The following is a 19738-nucleotide window of genomic DNA, read 5'->3' on the forward strand; positions in this document are numbered from 1 at the left end:
AATTCGGAAGAGAACGGGCCATGGAAGCTAAGGCATCCGCACGCAAAAAACGCAGTGGAGTAGCCGGTTCCAAGCGTATTCTTGAATTGTATGATCCATCTGGATGTTATCCATAAAAAACACCTAAACCCGAACTTCTCGTATATTCAAATCCCATTACATTGAGGTCCATAACAATTTATTCTTTACACAATCTGTCAAACAGACAAACAGGACAAGGCAGATAACTATTCAAACAAACAGATATCGCTTTTCACGTTAAACAATTATGAGTTGGGAAGCAGTTTATGTGGATGCCGTAACCATGATTCTTAGTATTATGTAGACTTTCTTTCTGAGCATACAATAGAAACAAGCATATTCTTCGGCAACGAATATCTCATTTCAAAATTTTTCCATATCTCTGTGATGGCAGTTCCGAGGTGCTGAGATATCCTACAAAGTAAAACGGGATAAGAAGTTAAGAACCTCTCAAAAGAAGATGACTCTTATGGACAATCATACCATTAGAAATTCAGATAAGCACACCTTGTTACGTACTGTGAGATTAACGATTGTGAGCCTTTGCAGCCTGAAGCATTTCCACTACTAAAGTCTTCACATCCCTAAAAAGAGAAATAAATTTCTTCTTAGAAACAATTTACTCCAACTCAAAGTATGCAGTAAGAACTTGTGATAGCAATCTTGACTATAGCCAACATGAGGGACAATTATTCCATGGTTTATGCAGTACGACATTAACATAAAAACCTTGCACAATCTGGAATAACTGAAGCAGAAGTAAACAGAAAATAAATCTTGACTTCAACAGAAAGGGAAATATTCATATAAACGAGAGGTCTCACTTTCGATCCTCTGCACGCCTAGGAAAAGGTATGCGGAGCTTGAAATTATCCCCCTGATAGCCAGCCTAAAATGAGAGTAACAAAGTCCAAAAAATATCATGTCAAAATGGAAGAAATTTTATTGGTGAATTTGTACAGCATTTCTGGCACAAAACCTCAGTTGCAGCACAGAGACAAATGGTTTATTAAAAACATAAAGGATAGCTATTAGCAATGAAAAGTTAAAAATTGGTTGTTACCTTAACATTGAAACCCAGGCTGTCCAAGTCCAACATGTAAGCAGAGTCCACCTGCCGAAAAACAAAATCACCATGCATCAAACTAAACTTTCCCCACCCGTCTACGTGTTCATATCTTTTATTATTCCAAAATTCATAAATGGATCTGGGCGATTCATGCAGAATACTTTCGAAGTGTCAGCCTGGCAGAAACAACATGTATTGGCACAATATTGACACCATATTCATTGGTTTAGTTTTAAGTTTTAGCTAATGTGAGCAAAGTTGATATCCCCTATATTGAGAAGGAAAAGATGAAGAAGAAAAGAAACACCTTTCCTAATAATATTAGTTTATAACAGTTGAATATACCGGAATAGACGTCGAGTGTTGCACAATGGCTTTTGTATCGTCAGCATGATCCCTGTTCATGTGAGACTGGGAAGCAATAGTTTTAAGATTCTATTAGAAAAGGCGAACAATTCATATTAAGATGAACCATAGAGCATGTAAACTATTACTAGTTAAGGAGTCAGTACTGCAACAGGCTTTGAAAATTGAGCAATTGGATCAACTTTTGCAGCTTTATACTCCTCACTTCCGAACTCTGAAAGTAAAAGTTGTGAATGTTAAGAAAAATGTGAAATATATATAACAAATACAATATTTTGTAAATAAATAAATGATAAAAAATCCACAAGAGGTGCTAAAAACAGAAAAATAACAAAGGCCATGGTACATCCGCTTCAAAAGTTATCTACATAGTACAAAATTATCTTTTCCAAGAGTGACAAGACACCAAGAAGGTGAAGTACCTCCTGATCCTAACAAGGCTGTTGCAACCCCTGACACGTATCGCACAACTTTTGGTTCAATGCGCATGAATTGGAAGTCGCCAAAGTCAGCCTTCAGATTGTACATGAAGATTTAATACTGATATAAAATTTGGTGCAACATATCATCCATTTACATTAATTATGCATCGAAACAAGATTGTTACCGAAAATGCATTGGGATGCTTAGCCAAATATGCGGTGTGTATGGCTGCTTGATCCTTCTCGGAAACCTAAATGATTGTAACAACCATTTTAGATTGTTTGCAACCACAGAGAGAGAGAGAGAGCACTGCAAACACTATCTAAAATTAGAAAAGCAGCCATTACTTACAGGAATAGCATCACCATGCAGCGTGACCACCAAATCAGTCCTATCTTCAGGGTCTTTAGCCACAAGCAATGAGCACTTGGGATTAAGGGCTAGGTCCTATTGAATCGAAAAATGAAAAAGCACGATAGGATATGATATTATTGATATTGGTGATATTAACATGCAGAGAGATCCATACAGTGATAAAGTAGCAGCTTATTTTAGTCGGCTGGTTTCCATGATTGGAAGGGTTACATGTTTTTACAGAAAATTACATGGAACAGATTGGAAGTTTAAAACATAATGTTCTGCAGCCTTCCTTCCACATGAAAGAACGTTAGCATCATTTCAAGTGAAGAAAGGATGCTGCCTATGCATCTAGTTAATTTACTGCAGCTTAGTTCCATTTTTAGCTTGAGTGAGCATTGTGTAAGAGCAAAACTCTCTTCAAAGAGAGTGTGTTTTCTGGGGTAATGAAATAGCGAGTGTATCACGGTTTAACTTTGCATTTGGGTTGTGTTGATTTAACTCAACTGTCTTGCATTCGTTATATTCCTTTTGAAGAAGAACGATCCCTCATTGATGTAGGGAGAACTTTTAGAACAAAAACTCATGAACATAATTTTTACTGCCTATTTATAAGGGCAATTGTGTATTGCTGTGTGGTGTGATTTCTCTTTTGTGCTTAAACCTCAACAAGTGGTATCAGAGAAAGATTTTTTGAGGTTCGCATTAGTTGTTATTCACCCCCAAGGCAACAATACATTTGAAGTTAAAATCCAACAAACCTTTGTATGAACTGCCAAGATGCTAACTGCTAATATTGGAGATCCATCTGCATCACATGCAAAGTCAACCATTGATCCTGATGGATAACCCTCATGCTTCTGCACATTAAAGAAAACCAAAGAAAATGATTCAAGGACAACAACATCGTTGAAGCAATAAATCCCATAAACATCAATCAACCAGAGTTATTAATAGGAACGATACTTATATGAGGTCAATCATAAAATGACAACACCCTATGAATGTTAAAGAAAAGTATTATTTATTCCCCAACCATGTACCAATGTCAGGCTTTGGTAATCAGTACCAGAAAAAAGCATCAGAAAACAGTCTGGAGGGTTTTTGGTCCAGCATCACGTTTCTGTAGTGCAATTACATATTTTTTGCACACTTTTCATCACTGACCACCAATGCGTCCTAAATTTAATTTTATCCAAAAATAAAAATAATTTGAACAAAACTTCAACCTCATTAACTTGTTGGGAATCAAACCCTTGATTGCTTCATCCCGAATTTTGTAAGAAAGACTTACGATACTCCACAAAGCCAATAGCCTCAATCCTCAAAGTGTATGGTTATTATGAGGACCACCACAAAGACTACACTATGCATAAACTTTAAAGAGCCTCATGAGATAATGTTACTTTTGTGTAATTACTAGTTAAAGAAAGAGAGATTTATATAGGTGCATCCAAATGCATGAAATAATGTTCCTTTTTGAGGGATGATTGTTAGGCCTACCCTCAATCATAGACTGGGAGACATCTAATCCAAATAGGATTGCTATCTGGTCTCCAGTTGGATTCCAACCAGAATCGATAAATCCCCTTCTTCACGAGTCACTACTTGGTAGACCAAACCATAATCCTACATTCCGAGGTAGTTCATTCTCATAAGCTCCACACTATACGACTGGAGACCAGCAATGCTTTAGATTCTTTTCATCCATTCGGGGATTTTTCATGAATTGGGAATAAAGTCCTAAGCTTCTAGATCAAAAATATTAATTGACCAGTCTACTATTAGCAAGGTGCAAGAAGGTCATGCACTACTCTCAGAATTAAATGACAAAGAAATAGAAATTCATTTGAGAAAGAAGAAAGCAAAAAAAAAAAAAAATGATATGGAAACCTGAGAAAAAGTGGAGAGCGTTCCGCGAACACTACGATCAAGTAGAGTACGGATTTCCTCAACCGGGGGAAGCCGAGCAGCCTTTTCCTGTAACAACCAAATAAAGATTCAACAGAGCTAAATCCTACATTCCCAAGTTCAATTTCCTACACTAATAGTCTAATAGCAATAGTACATTATTTATGTATAACCTTTGAATATGGACATGTGATGCAGTAAAAGTGTTCCAACTTTACATCAAATTTTACCAAGTATTCAACTTTACCTGATGAGATTGGATCAACTGAAAAACACTGGCATCATCTCCAGCTGAAACACTCTGATCAAAGAAGAACGATTGAACTTAAGGCTTAAAAGTTTACATCTTTACATCAAAATTTTCACACTTTAATTTCTAGATCATTCATTCATTGCAAAATCATATACAAATATCTCACAAAACCAATCAAAAAATGTAATTTGGGGTTCATTTTTTTTTTTCTGGAATCATAAGGGTACCTGAGTTGCTGACTGAGCGGCGGCGGTAGCCATGGATAAACGAGGAGGAGAAGTTGTTGGGGAGGAGAAGAAGGTGGGGAAGGGGCGAAATTGTAAGATGAGAGGGGAGTGAAGGGTATTATGGCCATTTAAGCGGGAGAATAGGTTGGTCTGCCAAGGCTTCACAACAGTCTTCAACATCTCTCTCTTCTTTCACATCCCCCCGCCACCCAACAGTCTTCAACTTGGAATTTGGTTGTCTCACGTTTTTTTTTTTTTTTTTCTTTTCTTCTTTTTCATTTTCTTCGTTTATTTGAAAACTCATACAATTGATATTTTACGTTAATTTATATAAAAAAATATGTTTTTTTAATACATCGATATTTTTACACTAAAGGGAGGGAGAGTTCGGTTAAGAAGATGACTTTTTGGCCATAAAGGGTTGTAAACTTCCCCAAAGACCTAAGAAAAGGGCCAAACTCATCCAAAGAAGCCTACTTGTAAGTCCTCTTGTTAGTTTCTCGGCTAATTAACAGATTTGAAATTGGACTTTATTTTCCTCGTGTGGCTTAAGCGAGTTCAACTTTAGCTTCTGATACCGATTTTTGGTTGGGTTTTAGCTGGTGAGTCCCGGTGCATGGTTCACAGATATGTGCCAAGAGAGACACGAAGTTAGGGAGAAGAAAAGTAGTAAGAAGGCACCTGAACTGGAATTATTATATCATTTGCTGCATCATTTTTCTTTATTTTCGAGGGGTATGAGTATTCATATTTTGATATTTGGTTGATGTTTGAATGATGCAGAGACCAAGAGGATTGAAGGGTATGGAGGAGCCTGGAAACCGAGTTCGAGTGATAGGTGTAATTTATACTGAATTTTGTTGACGCAGAAGGGAAGACAGTTTTCTTTCTTCTGTTTAGAAGATGAATGCGGTGTGCAATGTGGAGTGGTTAGGCTTTTGTTCGAGTAAAAGGGGGTTATCGTAAGTTACGAAATTATGTTTTGCACACAGGTGTGAGCAATGAAAAATTATGTTTTGTAGTGTGTAAATATGGAGAGATTTTTGGGGGAAGAGGCTTCTGTGTCATGACACGAATACAGGGTTCCTTCTTGTGCGTACTCCCATGTCTTGGGAGGACGGATGACGTGACACAGGAATCCTTACCCTGGAATATTTATCCTAAGTATGTTGGATTACGTCTACCGCTGCCATATGCCAAACACGAGGCAAAATCACGAGCTACCAACACCCAAAATAACTTCGAATTCGGAAATGAATGGCCTGTAGAAGCTAAGGCATCCGTCACGCCAAAAACGCAGTGGAGTAGCTGGCTCCAAGCGTATTCTTGAATTGTATGATCCACCTGGACATTATCCATAAAAACACCTAAACCGGAACTTCTCGTATATTCAAATCCCATTGCATTGAGGTGCATAACAATTTATCCTTTACGCAATCTGTCAAACAAACAAACAGGACATGGCCGAGGACTTCACAGACAGACAGATATTCCGTAACCATGATTCTTAGTATTATGTAGACCTTCTTTCTGAGCATACAATAGAAACAAGCATATCCTTCTGCAACGAATATCTCATTTCACCTCTTTTGAGTCCAAAATTTTCCATATCTCTGTGATGGCAATTCCGAGGTGCTGAAATATCCTACAAAGTAAAACAGGATAAGAAGTTAAGAACCTCTCAAAAGAAGACGACTATTATGAACAACCGTATCATTAGAAATTCAGATAAGCACACCTTGTTATGGACTGGGAGGATAACAACCGTGAGCCATTGCAGCCCCAATCATTTCCATCATTAAAGTCTTCACATCCCTAAAAAGAGAGAAATAAATTTCTTCTTAGAAACAATTTACTCCAACTCAAAGTATGCGGTAAGAACTTTTGATAGCAATCTTGACTATAGCCACAAATCACGTCAACCAGGAAAAAAGAATAACTATATCCTCCGACCAACATGAGGGACAATTATTCCATGATTTATGCAGTACGACATTAACATAAAAACCTTGCACAATCTGGAATAACTGAAGCAGAAGTAAACAGAAAATAAATCTTGACTTCAACAGAAAGGGAAATATTCATATAAACGAGAGGTCTCACTTTCGATCCTCTGCACGTCTAGGAAAAGGTATGCGGAGCTTGAAATTATCCCCCTGATAACCAGCCTAAAATGAGAGTAACAAAGTCCAAAAAATATCATGTCAAAATGGAAGAAATTTTATTGGCGAATTTGTATAGCATTTCTGGCACAAAACCTCGTTTGCAGCAGAGACAAATGGTTTATTAAAAATATAAAGGATGGCTATTAGAAACGAAAAATTGGAGATTGGTAGTTAGTAAACTACTAGCTACCTTAACATTGAAACCCAGGCTATCCAAGTCCAACATGTAAGCAGAGTCCACCTGATGCAAAACAAAATAACCTTGCATCAAACTAAACTTTCTCCACCTCCAAAATTCATAAATGGATCTAGGCAATTCATGACGAATACTTCCGAAGTGTCACCCTGGCATAAACGTGTATTGGCACAATATTGACACCATATTCATTGGTTTAATTTTAACTAATGTGGGGCAAAGTTGATATCCCCTATATTGAGAACGAAAAGATGAAGAAGAAAAGAAACATATTTCCTAATAATATTAGTTTATAACACTTGAAAATACCGGAATAGACGTCGAGTGTTGCACAATGGCTATTGTATCGTTAGCATGAACCATAAAAGCCTTTAATTTAGCAACTGGATCAACTTTTGCAGCTTTATATTCCTCACTTCCGAACTCTGAAAGTAAAAGCAGAGAATGTTAAGAAAAATGTGAAATATATGCAACAATATTTCGAAAATAAATGAATAAATAAAATATCCATAAGAAGTGCTAAAAACAGAAAAATAACAAAGGCCTTGGTACATCCGTTTCAAAAGTTATCTATAGAGTAAAAAAATTATCTTTTCCAAGAGCAACAAACGCCAAAAAGGTAAAGTACCTCCTGATCCTAACAAGGCTGTTGCAACCCCGGACACGTATCGCACAACTTTTGGTTCAATGCGCATGAATTGGAAGTCACCAAAGTCAACCTTCAGATTGTACGTGATGATTTAATACTGATATAAAATTTGGTGCAACATATCATCCATTTACATTAATTATGCATCGGAACAAGATTGTTACCGAAAATGCATTGGGATGCTTAGCCAAATATGCAGTGCGTATGGCTGCTTGATCCTTCTCGGAAACCTAAATGATTGTTCACAAAAGAACAACCACCTTCAATTATTTGCAACCAGAGAGAGAGAGAGAGAGAGAGAGAGAGAGAGAGAGAGAGAGAGAGAGAGCACTTCAAACACTATCCAAAATTAGAAAAGCAGCATTACTTACAGGAATAGCATCACCATGCAGTGTGACCACCAAATCAGTCGTGTCTTCAGCCACAAGCAATGAGCACTTGGGATTAAGGGCTAGGTCCTATTGAATCGAAAAATGAAAAAGCACGATAGGATATGATATTATTAATATTGGTGATATTAACATGCAGAGAGATCCATACAGTGATGAAGTAACAGCTTATTTTACTAGGCTGGTTTCCGTGATTGGAAGGGCTACATGTTTTACAGAAAATTATATGGAACAGATTGGAAGTTTAAAACATAATGTTCTGCAGTCTTCTTCCACATGAAAGAAGGTTAGAATCATTTCAAGTGAAGAACGGATGCTGCCTATGCATCTAGATAATATATTGCAGCTTAGTTCCAATTTTAGCTTGAGTGAGCATTGTGTAAGAGCAAAACTCTCCTCAAAGAGTGCATTTTCTGGGGTATTGAAATACCGAGTGTATCATGGTTTAACTTTACATTTGGGTTGTGTAGATTTAACTCCAACTGTCTTGCATTCGTTATATTCCTTTCCCATTTGTAAGGGCAATTGTGTATTGCTGTGTGGTGTGATTTCTCTTTGGTGCTTAAACCACAACAAGTGGTATCAGAGAAAGATTTTTTGAGGTTCACATTAGTTGTTATTCACCCCCAAGCCAACAATACGTTTGAAGTTAAATTCCAACAAACCTTTGTATGAACTGCCGAGCTGCTAACTGCTAATATTGGGGATCCATCTGCATCACATGCAAAGTCAACCATTGATCCTGATGGATAACCCTCATGCTTCTGCACATTAAAGAAAACCAAAGAAAATGATACAAGGACAACAAGGTCGTTGAAGCAATAAATACCATAAACATCAATCAACCAGAGTGATTAATGGGAACCAATACTCATAAGAGGTCGTTCATAAAATGACAACACCCCATGAATGTTAAAGAAAGTATTATCTATTCCAAAACGATGCATCAATGTCAGGCTTTGGTAATCAGTACCAGAAAAGAAAAAAAAAACCATCAGAAAACAGTCTGGAGGGTTTTTGGTCCAGCATCATGCTTCTGTAGTGCAATTACATATAAAGTCTTAAGCTTCTAGATCAAAAATATTAATTGACCAGTCTACTATTAGCAAGCTGCAAGAAGGTGATGCACCACTCGCAAAATTAAATAACTGAGAAACAGAAATGCATTTGAGAAAGAAGAAAGCATCGAAATGATATGAAAACCTGAGAAAAAGTGGAGAGCGTTCCGCGAAAACTAAGATGAAGTAGAGTTCGGATTTCCTCAACTGGGGGAAGCCGAGCAGCCTTTTCCTGTAACCAAATAAAGATTCAACAGAGCTAAATCCTACATTCCCACATTCAATTTTCTACACTGAAAGAATAAGTACATTATTTATGTGGAAACTTTGAATATGGACATGTGATGCAGTAAAAGTGTTCAACTTTACATCAAATTTTACCAAGTATTCAACTTTACCTGATGAGATTGGATCAACTGAAAAACATTGGCACGATCTCCAGTTGAAGCACTCTGATCAAAGAACAACGATTGAAATTAAGGCTTAAAAGTTTACAACTTTACAGCAAAATTTTCACACAATTTCTGAATCATTCATTCCTTGCAAAATCAGATACAAATATCTCAAAACAATCAAAAAATAAAACTATAAATTTGGGGTTCATTTGTTTTTTTCTGGAATCATAAGGTTACCTGAGTAGCTGACTGAGCGGCGGCGGTAGCCATGGATAAACGAGGAGGAGTTGTTGAGGAGGAGAAGAAGGTGGAGGAGGGGTGAAATCGTAAGATGAGAGGGGAGTGAAGGGTATTATGACCATTTAAGCGGGAGAATAGGTTGGTCTAGGGGTGGGTTCGGTTTTTTGCCAAAACCGGAAACCGAACAGAAATTACTGTTTGGTTTGGTTCGGTTCAATTTTCTGTTGGTTTGTGTTTGATTCGGTTTGTATTCAGTTCAGTTTTTTCTGGTTCGGTTTCAGCCCGGTTTGGTTTTTTTTTTTTTTTTTTTTTTTTAATAGCAAAAAAATTTCCTAAGAACACAAAGCTTGCAGCCATTTTGTAATACATCTTCCAAATTCATTTCAACATAATTGATAAAATAAACATTCCAAATTTCCAATAGAATCAAAGACAATAAAAATAAACATTCAAAGTTCAATTACAATTAAGTCTTCCAAAGTCTAAAGTTAAATAAACATCAAAGTTCAAATCTTTCAAAAGTCCAAACTTATAATAAACATCAAAGTTGAAGTCTTCCACACCTAAAATAAACATTCCAAAATCCAAACTTTAAATAAATATTCGACTTAAGATATGACTACTTACTTCTGATGGTATACTCGAAGATGAGTTCGTTTGATCATGAGGGCTATTTGATTTTGATCTCATTGAGTTTGAACTTGAGCTTGAGGACCTTGAGACCTTTGACGCCTTTGACTTCATCTAATTCACACAAAATAATAAGAGAACAGTAGTTAGTACTACAAACTTATACAAAAGTAAATGTTAATTAAAATCTGGAAGGCCAATGATACAAAATCAGGAAAATCTGGAAGGCCAATCATCCTCATTGGTATAAAGTTAAAAAATTATGATTTAATCTTATGAGATCATTTTTCAAGGCCAATGATACAAAAATGCAGCAAGAATAAGACAGAACTGACCTATGAGGTCCTCCCCGGGGAATAGCAAGACTACAGCAATGAACCTATCTTGATCTAGTGGAAGAAATTAATTAATTGTCCTGCTTTAAATGTGTTTGCCACATCCAATGCAATTCCTCCTCGATAAAAATTAGTACCGCAGGCTTCCTCCTCCATCCCATCCTATTTAATTTTCCAGTGATCAAATTCTACTAACACCAAAAACAGACACACCAACTACACAGAAAACACAATGTGCAATTCAGTCCTCCACACAACAATACCATTTAACTAGTAACCACCATATTTTTGCAATAATTATACCTTCATATTGCTTGAATTCTCCTTTATACTTTCAACTAGATCTGTAAACTTTCATCCATGCAATGCAGATAATGCAAAAGTAACTCCTTTAAATCAAAAAGAAAAGGCGGCAGCACAAGGCTTTTCCTTTAACCAAAAGATAAATAACAAATCACAAATCAACCCAGAAACTGAAATTGCAAGGATAATAAAAAATAAAAGGACAATCAAAAAGGATTTTTATTTTTTTATTTTTTTATAATTTTATTTAAAGACCACAAATCTGACCTTTCCAGGGATTATGATCCAAGAATCTTTCTTGTGGTGTGCTTTGCCACAAATCTTCCTTTAACCGTTCAGAGTTATACAACGCAAACCCATCACACAAAATCATGTAGTTAACTTTCAGACCATATATATATAGTTAGATCCATGCATCGAACCTTCATCGATCAAAAACCCCAGATGTTTTCCACTCACATACATCTACCTCCAAGATCCAAACAACCACTGAGAGCAAACATTCAAACCAAACCTCTGAAACTGTATAAAATTATGCACATAAAATCTGTAAATAGAGCAGAACCAATTTCAACAGATAAATAGAACAGGACCAATTTGAATAGATAAATAGAACAGAAAATTAAACACAGAGAAGTGAGAGTGTGAGACTAACCTTTTGCTGTCGAGACTCGAAACGGCGAGATGATAAACTGACGGCGAGGTGTGAGAGATTGAGAGTGAGAAGGGTTGCCGCTGGGAATGAGAGACAGAGAGTTTGAGAGAGTGATTGAAGACCGAGAGAGAGAGAGAGAGAGTGGAGGAGGCTCGGGGCTCAGGCTGCCACCCAGCGCGAACTGGGAAAACGGGAGAGACCGAAGGAGGAGGGCTAGCCGGTTGGGGACCTACGGTTACACTTCGAGGGTAACACGATGCCGTTTTAGAATAGGATTATTAATTAATAAACCAATTACAAAACGACGTCGTTTTGAAGAACTTCGGTTCAGTTCGGTTCAGTTTCCAAATCCCAAAAACCAAAACCAACCCAACCAGATTCGGTTTGTTTTTTTTCGGTTCGATTTTTTCGACCTCGTTCGTTTTTCGGTCTCCATTTTTTTGGTTTTCGGTTTTTCGAACTCACCCCTAGGTTGGTCTACCAAGGCTTCACAACAGTCTTCAAGATCTCTCTCTTCTTCACACGGAAAGGGATCCCTTCCTCCTAATCCACAAAGTCTGGAGATCCGGACCGTTGAAATTTGATCTGACGGCTAAAGTTATTATAATTTTTAAAATGGGTCTCTGTTTGTAGCTATTGGATCAAATTTTAAATGACCGAATCTCTAAACTTGATGGATTAGGAGGAAGAGATCTGAAAAGAATACCTTTCCCATGCCACCCAACTCTTTGACTCTCTCTTCCTTATTCGTTAATGGTTAGAACTTGGAATTTGGTTGTCTCACGTTTTAATTTTTTCTTCTTTTTCATTTTCTTCATTTATTTGTTTTCAATAATCTGCGATTTATTTTTGGGTCTAACTTTCAATAAGGATGTCAATACCCATTAAAACTAGTACAACGATTATATTCTACACTAAAAAAAACGAAAAATTTCTAAGACAATTACAAATATGTCACTTGAAAATGATTTTTAAATGAACGGCTTTTTCAATAAATTTTACAAAAATATCTTAGATCATAAAATTAGTTTTGTAGAGCAAGTCATAAAGTATTAGCACCGTATTAAACTACGAATTAATTAGTATAAAAATGAAATGAGGCAAAGTGATCGTGGGTAAAAGTTCATTTGGAATTAGCTAAAGCCTTTTTGTCAAATATTTGGGTAAGTCACCGATGGTCTGGACTATTGAAAAAATAAATAATCTATTAAACATGAGAAATTTATGTGCATCTAATCGCTTGCTATGTATTTAAACATGTTATAATTTAAATAGCTGACACAATCGGACTTGGATCCTCTAGCTTTCTGGACAAATCACATGGATCGTTGGATTTTGATCTAACGGCTACAATTATTATAACTTTTAGCAAAATCCCATGTTTGTGGTCATTGAATTAAAATCCAACGGTCCGTGTGAGTTGCTCAGGAGGCTCTGAGCCCAAGCTCAAGACAGGATCCAAATCCGACATAATCAACATGTTCTACTTTTTTTTTTTTTTTGAACAATCGATATTATATAGGAGAGATGATGAGGTTAACCTCACAATGCGCTAGTAATATATTAAGTGGCGATACTCGAACCTAAAGCCTCTCAAGAATATCATTAGACCATAGTACTAAGTGACAACATGTTCTACTTTTAAAATAATATATTAATAAAAATCATATAACAATCCCTTCTTCCTAATCCATTAAGTTCGAAGATCCAAACCGTTAAAATTTGATCTAACGGTTACAAATAGGAATTCTCTTTTAAAAGTTATAATAACTTTAACCGTTGGATCAAATTCAACTGTCCGGATTTCCGAACTTATTGAATCAGGAGAAAGAGATTCATTTCTATAACAATTATGCTTAAAAATCTCTCATCAAACACAGCCATAATAAATTAAAGTAAATTCTCATACAACAGAATTTGGAAAAAGAAATAGATCTGAGATTCCAAATTCTGAACCAAATGTAGCTGTCGATGAATTAACCAATAATAATAAGATAAACATTGATTGAATTTCATCAATATACAATAACACACGGGATTTTTATACTCTAATAAATTTATAATCCTCGTTTCCATCTTCCTAAATTCATAAACTAACAAGAATTACGATACAAATCCCAAATCCAATTTGATTAATCGGAGTGCGAACTGGTGCTGTAGGCCGAGAGATCAGAATCGTCGTCGTTGTCGTCGTCGTCGTCTTCATCGGAGGAGGAGAGAAAAGGGAGGCAGAGAAAGGCAACAAGACGACGTCGTAGGTGGTGTAGAGGGAAGCAGAAGAGGAGATGGAGCACTTGGTGGCTACTCAATCGCTCAGGATTGCAGGCGATGTATTGACATAGATTTGCTGATATATTTGCTACCCGAACCACCACATGGCTGTTCAACACCATCTCTCCTTCTCTCTCTCTCAGACTCTCTCTCCTTCCTTTCCTTTGCTATTTGTTTTTCGATTTAGATCTGGGAAGAAAAAGAAATCAATTAATACATGTTTATTTTCAATTTTTTGGTCAATACTTTGCATTTTCATCAAAAATAAATAATGCTAAGATGGCCAAACTTTTAGATCAAATTTGTAAATTAAATGATAGGCCACTAATAAAAAATAAACACAATAATTAATACTTACATATTTTTAAAAAATTTGATTTCTTTTCTGTGGAATTGTTTTATGTAAATAATACATGTTTCTTCTGTTTGCGAAATCACGTCTTGACTTCTCAACCAAAAGGAAATACATACCTACGTAGAAGTTAGTGGTATCAGATTTTTGGGCATGCTTGAATTTGGCCTTAGAAATGCTAAATTTAGAATTGTTGTTAGCCCGTAGAAATCAATTTTATAAAAGCCCATTCTAAATATTTTGGACTTTAACTCAATTAGAGTAATGGTTCATCAACTAAAAATTCATTACCATTAGTCTCTCAACTTATCAAAACGTGCAGCTATGGTCCCTCAACTAAAAATTCATTACCATTGACCTCTCAACTTTAATCTAACTAGAGAAATAGTCCCTCAACTTTAATCCAATTGGAGCAATAGCAATGATCCTTCCAACATAACTCGTTTTGACAAAATTCTGACGAAGTTGACAAAAATGATCATAGCTACATGTTTTGATGAGTTGAGGGACTCCAATTGTAGCAATCGTCCTTCTAACATAACTTATTTTGACAAACTTTTGACAGAGTTAAAGAAAATGACCATAACTACACATTTTGATAAGTTGAATAACCAATGATAATGGATTTTTAGTTGATGAACCATTACTTCAATTTGATTAAAGTTGAGAAACCAATGTTAAAATTTACTCAATATTTTGTTTCTTTTTGGAATAGGATGCTTAATCATCATTTGAAGTTTTTCTCTTAAACATAATCAGTTTACTGTGTTCTTCCAACTATGATTAACAAATTATCATAAAAACAATCAGAATCGTTCATTTTTTAATTACCATCTAAAGTTCATCTCCTATCTATCACCACTGTATCACTTACCAATCATCTATCATCCAAAATCGCATATTTCGAAATCTAATAAATTAACTTCACACACCAAATTAGTCCACCAATCCTCAATCAAATTGCATCAAGTAAAGCTCAAAGGAGATTTGTTGAGAGCTTGTAGTTTAAAATCCATGTGCTAGATTTCAATCAAATTACATTGACATACCATCTCATATAATAGTGATTCGTACAACCAACATCTAATCAAACAGATTCATTTAGTGACAGGATATATACACATCACTTAACGGGTTGTTCCAAAAGATCCGAGAAACACTTGCATTAACTCTCTTTTTCTCAACAAAACTTAACCAAAAGATTTGATTCAAAGATCCTTGCATATAATACGTACCAAAGAGTCAAAGACTCATACAATGATCGAATATGCAGGCAGGAGACTAACAGATTGGAGGAATAATCCTTATGTTGTAAATCCAAGGTCAAAATTCGATGAATGGGAACAAGTTTATAAGATGCTACAAAACAGGCCATATGAAAATCTCCAACATGGAACTTCATACCATTACAATTATCAGAATTAGCCACATAAATGTTTTGCTAATTCAAAACGGTGGAACTACCACTCTATTACGTATTAATCTTGTAAACAAAATATATTAACCAAAAGTATGCACTCCTTCCTAGCAAGTAGTACCCCAATAACGCACCAAAAGATTGTCGGGGTGGCCTTAGTGCCGGCAGGGTTGATCAAACCAATCATGTTTTGTTTTGAATGAAATCCTTGACTCCAAAGTGACGCATTGCCAGATATGCAACGGCTAAGTTGAACAGAGGCAAGTCACTGAACTTGAAGAAATCCTTTCTCCTCCAAGTAGGACACTACTCGGCCTGCCATGGCTGCAGGCATGGGACAAACTCCATTTTCTTGTCCTATTTCTATCTGACAAAAGAAGGGTAAATTTTTCAGTCTGATTTGCATACACAAGGAACGCCAGAAGAACACCAATGATTTTATAATGTCTCCAAACTATACAATGTGTAATAGAAGATACATGCTGACATGGTCATTAGTTTTTATACTCCACCAAATACATACCTCGCAGTTCTCTGGTCGCTCGTAAGGGTCGTCTATTCCAGTAAAACCTGCAATTAGAAACTATTACTGGAAAGTTGACCAAAAGAAAAAGAAAAGACTGTCATTTGAATAGAAAGTGAGACGAAGGTATCTTCAAATTCTCTGTCATACTGCTTAACAACTTCAGAAAGGAGTTTAGCATTACAGATTTATGATTTTCACTCAGAATCACACTCTGCATCAATCTCTTTGTTCTTTTTTTTTAATGCCATAATTTTTCACTAAAAGTACGCAGAATCTCAATTCAACTGAAGTGCAAGTTATATAATGCATGACAAACCAGCTAAGCTATCTTTGGAATCCAAAAGTATAAGAATTTGGAACTCGCTCTAACCTGAAGTGCAAGTTATATAATCCATTTGAGTATTATAAAGTTCCCTTTGCACTTATAACACATAGCACACGGGAAACAGAATAAAGGAGATCAAGGGTTGCCCTCCTGGTAAGGAAACCCAAGAGGATGGACTTTCTCCCTTCTGAATTAGAAGACTTCCATGCAATAACTTATAATGTCATCTCATGCACAAAATCATATTTGGATTCTATATCTATTTTTATTAATTTTATCTCTTTCGTTCCGAAATATGGCATAGAACAACAGTCTGTCCGTGCCAATGGACAAATTATAGGAGTTACATATGTTTCATAAACATACCTTTAATCTTTCCAGCACGTGCAAGCTTATAAAGTCCTTTTGCATCTCTTGACTCGCATAATTCTAGGGGCATGTTCATGAAAACCTGTTAACATGGATGTAAAATAAAAATCAATATTCGTAGTTTTAAAATAGGTGGGCCACATTTAGCAGATTATAAGAACAAGAACCATATGGAGTCTTGCCTCAATAAAGTTTGCATCAGGTAACATTGCACGGCAGGCATCCCGATCTTTCTTATAAGGAGATATGAGGCTAGCAATAGAGAACAATCCTGCATCTGCAAACAGTTTTGCTACCTCCCCTACATTAAAATTTTAATTAGCTTATATATTACCAAGTAATGGACATCTCACACTATGGTCAAGTTGACAAAGGCAAAGAATTAAGATGCCAGAGTATGTTTGGCCCAGCAAAGAAAAAATGAAATCAAATAAACATTCTCGGTGTCGGCTATATTATATTGGTTCACATGTCTTATGTGTTATCTGAGATCAATATAATCTACGTTTTCTACCAAAATATTGTTTGTTGCCAAAAATAACATACCAACTCTGCGTATATTTTCAGCTCGGTCTTCGACTTTGAAACCAAGATCCTTGTTCAGACCATGCCGAAGGTTATCTCCATCAAGGACATATGACAACTTTCCCCTAGAGTGTAGTTCTCTACTTAATGAGCATGCCAGTGTACTTTTCCCTGATTCCAGAAAAGAGTTCAAGAAGCCATTTAGTGAATACATAGACTGGAGCGAATTGAAGGGGGAAAAAAATCAAATTTCTTGTAGCTTTCCTCATGTGTGTGAAGTGTTAGTCGACTTGGAGTGAATCCAAGAAGCCTTCGGTGCGATCTCATATATTTTCTGATTTTTTTAAGGAACAATAAATTACAAGTGTGTGGACAATGCCACAACCAGGATTGACCGAAGTAACTGCTTACACATATTAAGTCCATACACTTTCATTTTATAAACACTGAGAATTTTCCATGCCAAATAATGGCCTGATATTATATTAGCAAGTTGCCATGCCAGGCAAAAACAAAATGCAGTTATCTCTGATCAAATTTGTTTCCGTCGGACAAAAAGAACACAACAGGAGAAGGTATACAAAGAAATGTAAGCTAATGACAAATATATTGATTCATGTGTAACTATAAAAGAACTGATAAGCAAGTCAGTTAAGAAAATAACCTGATCCACTGAGACCAGTAATCCATACAACACATCCCTTTTGATTGAGTAGTTTCTGCCTATCAACCTTCCCAACCTGACATTCTTGCCAAAATATATTTGTTGAATTGTTCAAAGTCGACATCTATTTCTCTGTTCCGTCCTCCTGAGAGCACTAAAATCATTGAAAGGAAACAAAATGTACTAAAAAATTCATTATTTACAACGAGGCCAAAACTTACTAACACTAATCAAACTACAATTAAATTGCAATGAGGATAAGATTAGCTATTTGCAAAAGAAAGTTGATGTAAGCAACCATTAGTTGTGTCATACTCTAATACCAAAAAGTTTCCTTCCCCACTTGTCTATAATTTTCATAAAATCCGTTTGATTTCTCCATATCGATGATTAACCCGTATTACCATTTTGGCTTTCCTCCATAGCTCACAGCCTCACAGTCACAGAGAAACCGTTAACAGCACAAGTGATCACAATGCAATCTAAAAATTGCAGAAGAAATTGAATTGTCTAAGATCAACAAACCCAATGTACCATTAACATCTGTGATGATTTCAAAATCCATATTAAAATAACAACAAACGAACATGATCCCAATAACTCAATTGTCAAAGCCTACCTTACGAGCATAATAATCTACCAATAAATTTAGCATGACCCATCAAACAAATGGCAATCCAAAACCCAGATAAACAGATAGAGAATGAGAAAGAAAATAATACCTGACTGGCAGGTGCTTGATTATTTGCCTGAAAGAAGAATAAGATGAAGGAGGTTTGGGAGGGATGGGTTGTTAAATGAAAGCGGAAAGGGCAAACCATGCCCCTGTTTTCAAGGCTTCTCCTTTGGGTCTCTGCCTTTTTTTGGGTATCTTGGGGGGTTCAGAATGAATCTGGACGCATCCTCCTCCATTGCCCACTGCTAGTCTACGTGGTTGCATTTTACCTTTACACACCTGTTGACCATGTAAGTCAATATATTCGGTTGAAGTGGGTCCCCTTTTGCCTTTGTCTTTGCTGGCGTGGCATCTATATACACTGACGTGAGCGACCTCCTAGAAAGCTTTAACTATTCCAAAGTTGTGTACAAATATAAATATTTTAATTAATTGGGTTACAAGTCACTTTCATATTATTTAGGATATTTAAAATGAACGCGAGAGGTTTGGGCTCGACTCTCATCAATAACAATTATTGCTAGCATATTCTATGACTAAACCCAACTCTTTTCATTAATGTAGATAATATTATTTGTTAAAAAAAAAATTACTGGGTTTTGTTATTTCCAAACTACAAATAGGACTATAACATAGTTGATAAAGCTTGAACATTGATACATTTAGCTTCTAAAACTCGTAACCTATTTGTTTATAGAAATTTTGTTTTTGAATGAATAAATAATATTTACGAGATTAATATTGAACTTATTATCAAATAAATTAGTATTATATTTGTCATCGAATGAATCGGTATCAAATTCAAATAAAAAAAATATAAATTTAAAACTTTTCACTTTTAAAGAGGAAGGGAATATTATTACTAGTTGACATGGATTAAGAGAGAGAATTTTTTTTTTTCTTAGAACAAAATTAAGAGAAAGATATTAATATGGGTGAGTTAAGGGCACCCCCGCGGGCGCGGTGCTTCG

General features: G+C 35.9%; 2 protein-coding genes across 6 annotated transcripts; both read right to left on the reverse strand.

The window, feature by feature from the left end:
* Positions 1-124: 124 nt before the first annotated feature.
* Positions 125-9809, reverse strand: LOC137744671 (glutamyl-tRNA reductase-binding protein, chloroplastic-like). Of its 5 annotated transcripts, none has more exons than XM_068484442.1 (13): positions 9717-9809; positions 4395-4448; positions 4130-4216; positions 2998-3096; positions 2231-2326; positions 2064-2129; positions 1879-1969; positions 1603-1670; positions 1436-1501; positions 1085-1135; positions 846-910; positions 529-605; positions 125-435 (listed from the first exon to the last, which is right to left on the reverse strand). In XM_068484442.1, the coding sequence occupies exons 1-12, from the start codon at positions 9747-9749 to the stop codon at positions 548-550; spliced, it is 834 nt and encodes a 277-aa protein (XP_068340543.1). In that variant the 5' UTR covers positions 9750-9809; the 3' UTR covers positions 125-435; positions 529-547. The 5 variants fall into 5 exon arrangements, 4 of the variants coding, with proteins under 4 accessions (XP_068340543.1, XP_068340539.1, XP_068340540.1 ...); XM_068484438.1 differs by lacking the exon at positions 9717-9809 and adding an exon at positions 4628-4835; XM_068484439.1 differs by lacking the exon at positions 9717-9809 and adding an exon at positions 4628-4835 and having other exon boundaries at positions 385-435; positions 541-605.
* Positions 9810-15554: 5745 nt separating this feature from the next.
* Positions 15555-18991, reverse strand: LOC137745749 (adenylyl-sulfate kinase 3-like). Its single transcript, XM_068485752.1, has 7 exons — positions 18814-18991; positions 18092-18245; positions 17449-17598; positions 17085-17203; positions 16900-16984; positions 16206-16252; positions 15555-16049 (listed from the first exon to the last, which is right to left on the reverse strand). The coding sequence occupies exons 2-7, from the start codon at positions 18213-18215 to the stop codon at positions 15948-15950; spliced, it is 627 nt and encodes a 208-aa protein (XP_068341853.1). The 5' UTR covers positions 18216-18245; positions 18814-18991; the 3' UTR covers positions 15555-15947.
* Positions 18992-19738: the final 747 nt, after the last annotated feature.

This window comes from Pyrus communis, chromosome 9 (assembly GCF_963583255.1).
Source record: "Pyrus communis chromosome 9, drPyrComm1.1, whole genome shotgun sequence".
Classification (NCBI taxonomy): domain Eukaryota; kingdom Viridiplantae; phylum Streptophyta; class Magnoliopsida; order Rosales; family Rosaceae; genus Pyrus; species Pyrus communis.